At 59.3% G+C, this 5,544-nt stretch overlaps 1 protein-coding gene and 1 long non-coding RNA gene across 4 annotated transcripts in view; one reads left to right on the forward strand and one right to left on the reverse strand.

Moving 5' to 3' along the window:
* LOC102765533 overlaps positions 1–3,550 on the reverse strand; it is an 11,195-nt gene extending 7,645 nt beyond the window's left edge. The window contains exon 1 of the long non-coding RNA XR_435974.2: positions 3,510–3,550. This is a non-coding gene — a long non-coding RNA (uncharacterized LOC102765533). The remainder of the gene's footprint in view (positions 1–3,509) is intronic.
* The window catches only part of SMPD3 (sphingomyelin phosphodiesterase 3), a 26,803-nt gene that overhangs the window by 10,482 nt on the left and 10,777 nt on the right, over positions 1–5,544 (forward strand). For 2 of the 3 annotated variants that reach the window (XM_015567825.1, XM_006769742.2), the window contains exon 3: positions 2,795–4,332. In XM_015567825.1, the coding sequence (XP_015423311.1) occupies positions 3,007–4,332 (1,326 nt within the window). In that variant the 5' untranslated portion in view covers positions 2,795–3,006. Of the gene's footprint in view, positions 1–850; positions 1,058–2,794; positions 4,333–5,544 lie in introns of those variants that run through there. The other variant, XM_006769743.2, reaches the window with a different exon arrangement.

The following is a 5,544-nucleotide window of genomic DNA, read 5'->3' on the forward strand; positions in this document are numbered from 1 at the left end:
CATCTAGTACCGCCTTCAAACTACTGAATCCACAGGCTGGAGAGCAAACAGGGCACACGGGCCAACCTCAGGGGAGGAGAGGCCAAAGAGGTGCAACAAGGGCTGGGGAGTGGGGAAGGAAACAGGGCCAGCCATCTTAGTGGCCTGTCCAGCTTTCATCCTCATGATCGCTTGATAGCCCTGGGAGACAGGGATCGCCACCATCATGTCATAGATGACAAGACAGGGGCTCAGCAAGCCTGACTCCCGTGCCAGGGTGTCCTTCAGGGCAGCCTGAACCTGGAGCCCAAGCTGAGCGTGCAGCAATGGGGCAGGGATGAGGGATAAGGGGTGAGTCTGGGGTCTCCAGTTGTAGGACAGAGAGGTTACCCTCTGTTGAGCACTGTACAGCGCTCCCCCCCCGCAACCACCATCACCACCACTGGGACCCCAGTCCAGTACTGGAGACTGTAGTGTTGGGGCTGAGGGCATCCCAAGCAACCCTGGAAGCCACACACCAGGATTCATAAGGGATAAACCTAGGGGTCATTGTCGGCTTTAAAACAGGAATCTGAAAGAACCCAGCCTGTGGGGGCGAGCTGTGACAGCTCAGCACACATGGCCTTCGAGGGATCTGTCAGCCCCATCAGATACCCATGGTGGACTTCACTCGGCAAAGGTGCAGCCCCAGGACAGGCACGCAGAGAACCCAAGCACGGAGGAGAGGAAGGTGTTCTCCCGGAGACAGAGCCTGGGCTGGGCCACCCACAATGTCCCACCAGGCCAAGAGCACAGGCCAGGGAAAGGGCCCAGACAGGGGTGCAGGCTGGGTGCCTGTGGGCCCGCATCCTGCCCTGCCACCCCTGCGAGGAATCTGGGGCTCACAGAGAGGTTGCCAGCCTCCAGTATTTAACTCTCACTCTCCTCTTTCATGGGGAAAGTATAGATCAGACTAATTAATGTGCTGTTGTTTGTTTGCCCTCCTTTCATTTCACTGAGACAAAATAACCACAGAGCTTTAGAAACCAGCGCCATCGGTGGCAAGCCCTTTTGTTCGACTGCGTCAGCAGCTCCTGGGGTACATGCAGGGGCTGCCGGTGGGAGAAGGGCAGGTGGGCAGCTCCTTCTAGCCAGGGCACTGCTGAAGGGCGGCAAAGGAGGGGCTCTGGGCAGGGGACCCAGGGCAGCCGCAAAGGGTTAGGATGGAGGCGGGAAGGGCTGGGATGCTCGGATCTGCCACATCTCAGAGGGCTGCCATGGTGGCCAGCATACCTGTTGGCTCCCTGGGCCACCTAACCCAACGATACCTGAGTGGGGACCACAAACATTCCGATGACCAGCCCAGGGGAGGCAGGAAGATCAGGCCTGGCCACTCGCGGTCACTATAGGCAGGGCTGGGAGGAACCTGCCCAGAAGGTTTCTAGGGCCAGAGCAGGAGTGAGGACACAGGACAGCTGAATAGGGAGACACACACACACGCCCAGTCCTGTCCCAGCTAAAACCAAACACCAACCCTGATCAGCCAGTGCTGGGGTCGAGCCCCACAGAGAACAGAAGGGACTTCACTCAGGAAGCCTTCTACAAGCGAGGCCACATTCACCTCTAACCTGAGGACCACGGGCCAGGTTGCTTATAGGGCGATGTGGCAGAGACAGAACAGGCCCTCTCCTTCTCCCAGATCCTTCCTCCAGAACTGTCCACAGCCAGGGCTCAGCCAAGCTCGAGTCCTCACACAATGTGACAGTCCCCCTCGGGGCAGACAAACCCGCCTGGGAAAGCCAGGATGAGTGGCAACATGGACTGACCCCACCTCTAAGGCAGAAGTGGGGCCGGGCTGGAGACAGGACACGATCCCCCAGCTGATCTGGTGACGAAAACTCTGGGTTATGCTCCTACAAGCATCACCACAGCCTCATCACTATGTGTCCCCAGAGGCTGGGTAAACACCCCACATTCTTGTCTGCATAGATTTCACATTCAGCACAATGAATGCACCTGCTGACCTCACCCGGGCAGAGCCCCAGAGTCTGCTCTGAGACAGGGACCGGGGTAGACTCACTCCAGCAGCTTCGGCCTCCGCTGGGCCCAGGAGCTGTATCTTGGGAGCTTAAAGGAGAAGCTTGAGCCAGATCCTCAAGGCCCCAGGGGCTTCTCCAAAGTTGCAGGGACCATTCTGGATGTTAGTAGAGTCAAGGCTGGGCCTGGACCCCCGCCAGGTGGGGATTTTTGCTGGGGGTCAGTGGGAGTGAAATGCAGAAGTGGTCTGATGCTGTAGGCTGAGTACAGTGAGAACCTGGTTGTGGGGAGCTTTCCCTCCGGGGTCCTGCCAGCCACACAGCCCTGCTCCCCAGGAGTCTAGCCGCTTTCCCCTGTGGTTTGTTCCCTCTTCGTTCTGACCTGGTGGACACTCGATGAGGCCCCTCCCAGGCTCACCCCAGCTGCTCTGGGCCAGTGTCAGGTCCAGATACCCTCTAGGATCCCCAACCTGCCTCGTCAGCACCCACAAAGCTGTGCTCCTCTGAAATCCTGGGCCAGATTTCAAGCAATTAGGTTATAAGATCAAGATGGTCAGCCAGAGACAGTCACATCACCAAGCTGTTTACTCCAAGAAAACCTAACACACACAGGCCAAAGAAGTGTGCCGGGACAGCTCCCAGCCCCAGACACCCCGTGAGCAGCTAGCTCCCGTCTGGTCGTGGGAACAGTCCTTCTCGTGCCAGAGGAAGCAGCAATGGGGTAAACAGGGACAACAGCCCCAGCACCCAATCTGCTCCCCTAAAAGCTAATAAAAAGCCCTCTTCTCTCTGTGCTGCAGGCTCTCCAGCAGGCCTTGGTGGCCTAGCATGGCCCACTGAGGTGAACCATGACTGGCTGGCCAACACTCGCCACCATCCATCCCAAGTCACATCTCACCAGGACGTGACCCCTCCTCCTGCTGTCCCCCACTCACCCACCCCGCCCAGGAACGTGCCTGCGTTGCCACGGACACCATGTAGTAGGGCCGGCCGCGGCACCCAGTGAGCTGCGATGGTTTTGTACACGACCCCCTTTTCCAATAGCTGTCTGTCTGCCCTGCACGCCGTGTCCTGGTACCTCATCTTCCCATGCTACTGGCTGCTGGACCAGCTTCTGGCTTTGTTCACGCCTGCGCCCTGTCAGAAGAACCAGCTGCTCTGCATCGTGCTCTTCATGCCCATCTACCTGGGCTTCCTGGTCACCTCACTGCCCTTCGCGTTTCTTGGGTTCCTCTTCTGGTGCCCCCTGCAGTGTGCCCGCCGGCCCTACGTCTACTCGCGGCTGGAGGACAAGGGCCCGGCTGGCGGGGCAGCCCTCCTCCGTGAATGGAAGGGGACGGGTCCTGGCAAAAGCTTCTGCTTTGCCACGGCCAACGTCTGCCTCCTCCCCGAGTCACTGGCCAGGCACAACAACGTTTATAAAACCCAAGTACGGGCCAAAGAGATCGGGCACCGAATCCGCAACGGGGCCAGTCGGCCCCAGATAAAAATCTACATCGATTCGCCCACCAATACCTCCATCAGCGCGGCCAGCTTCAGCAGCCTGGTGTCACCCCAGGGCGATGGCATGGCCCGGGCTGTCCCCGGAAGCATTAAGAGGACTGCCTCTGTGGACTACAAGGGCAACAGTGGGCGTCACCCCAGTGACGAGGCCGCCAATGGCCCGGCTTCCGGAGACCCAATCGACTGCAGTAGCCTTGAGAATGCCTGCGTCGTGCGCATCAGTGGCGATGAGGGAGGCCAGCACCCCGAGGCTGACGACCCTGCCACTGGGGGCCAGGCCAGGAATGGGGCTGGCGGGGGCCCCCTGGGCCAGACGCCCAACCACAGTCGGCGGGATGGGGACTCGGGGAGCCTGGGCAGCCGCTCTGCTTCCAAGGAGTCCCTGGTGAAGGCGCGCGCCGGGCTGGACAGCGGCGGCAGTGGGGAGCCAGGCGCCACCCACGGCAAGGCCCCGCACAAGGCCTCGGTGGTGAAGAAGGTAGCTGCGCGCAAAAGGCGGCACCCGGACGAGGCCTTTGACCACGAGATCTCGGCCTTCTTCCCCGCCAACCTGGACTTCCTGTGTCTGCAAGAGGTGTTTGACAAGCGGGCGGCCACCAAGTTGAAAAACCAGCTGCATGGCTACTTCGAGTACATCGTGTATGATGTCGGGGTCTATGGCTGCCAAGGCTGCTGCTGCTGCCGCCGCTGCTGCGAAGCCCACTGTTGCTTCAAGTGTTTCAACAGCGGCCTCTTCTTTGCCAGCCGTTACCCCATCATGGACGCAGTCTATCACTGTTACACCAACGGGAAGGGCGTCGACAGCCTGGCCTCGAAGGGAGCGCTGTTTCTCAAGGTAGGAGGCCTGGGCACACGCCAGCTGGTCCCAGAGCCATGTGGGAGGTGGGCTGCAGCCTGGGGGTCCTCACGCTGTGGGAGGTCTATGGGCAGACGAGTTCATTCATGGAGCTGAACCAGAGGACCCCAACTCAGGGACAAGGGAAGAATGTGGGGACAACAGCCAAGGCTCCGGTATGACAGTGATCTCTGAGCCACCATTTCCCCATCTATAATGTGGGAGCAATGTGGAGCCCACTCACAGGGTGGGAGTGAGTGGTGACGCCTGGGGGTTCTCTTGGTGGCCGGGCAATGACGGGATGGGGGGTGGGGGGTGGGGCTACTGTCTGTAACAAAGCAGATATTCACAAGACGGGAGACCAGCAAAAACCAATGGCTGCAGGTCCTGGGCCCATTACCACACCGGCCTCGCTGGCCGGGACACGCTCTCCCTCCTGGCTGTCACACCAGGCTCTGCCCACCAGCCCAAGGCTTCGCTTCCATAGTCACTAATTAAAGTGAATCATAATTATTCCTGCTAATTTGGATGCAATTGGCAGAGATTTTAGACCATGATAATTTGGTCATTATGCATTATCTTCTCCTGAGCCTGACGCACTCAGAGTGTCGACTTCTTGTTCTCTATCCAAAAGCCGCGGTTTGTGCTTCCCGGGTTTTCTGAAGCGCTGCTTGGCCAGCAGATACAGAGCAGGGCTTTCCGCTCCAGAGGCAGCAGCTGCTGTGAGTCTGGGTTCTGTCCATTTCCCTCGAGACTTCTCAGTTCCCCCTCGAAGGGGGTCCACGGGGGCAGGCAGGGGGACCCAGTGTGGCTAATGTGGAAGTGCAGGTAGGAGGCTGTCACGCCCCGGGCTCAGCTCTGACTGTGCTCTGCCTGTCCAGGAAAGTGCTGTGTCAGCCAAGCACCTGTCGGGAGAGAGGCCCAGGCTGGCTGTCTGCATGGAGACGGCTGGAGCCAGGGCCAGCACCCAGGCCCAGGCACCCCTCCACGTGTTCTGTGGCTCTCGTGTGGCTCAGCAGGCCCAGAGTCGGAGTCCTCGGCTCTCCATTCACAGCCTGAGATGCTGAAATTGAATGCACTCCTCTGACAGGAGAGCCGACCTTCCCATTGTGGCAGATGGTTCATCAATGTTCAGTTCCATGGATGTATTTTCATCTCAGTGGTTTTCTGGGGAAGGAGAGGACATGTCAGGCTCAGGGTAAGGGGGAGAGT

The sequence above is a fragment of the Myotis davidii genome, unplaced genomic scaffold (genome assembly GCF_000327345.1).
Source record: "Myotis davidii unplaced genomic scaffold, ASM32734v1 scaffold243, whole genome shotgun sequence".
Classification (NCBI taxonomy): Eukaryota; Metazoa; Chordata; class Mammalia; order Chiroptera; family Vespertilionidae; genus Myotis; species Myotis davidii.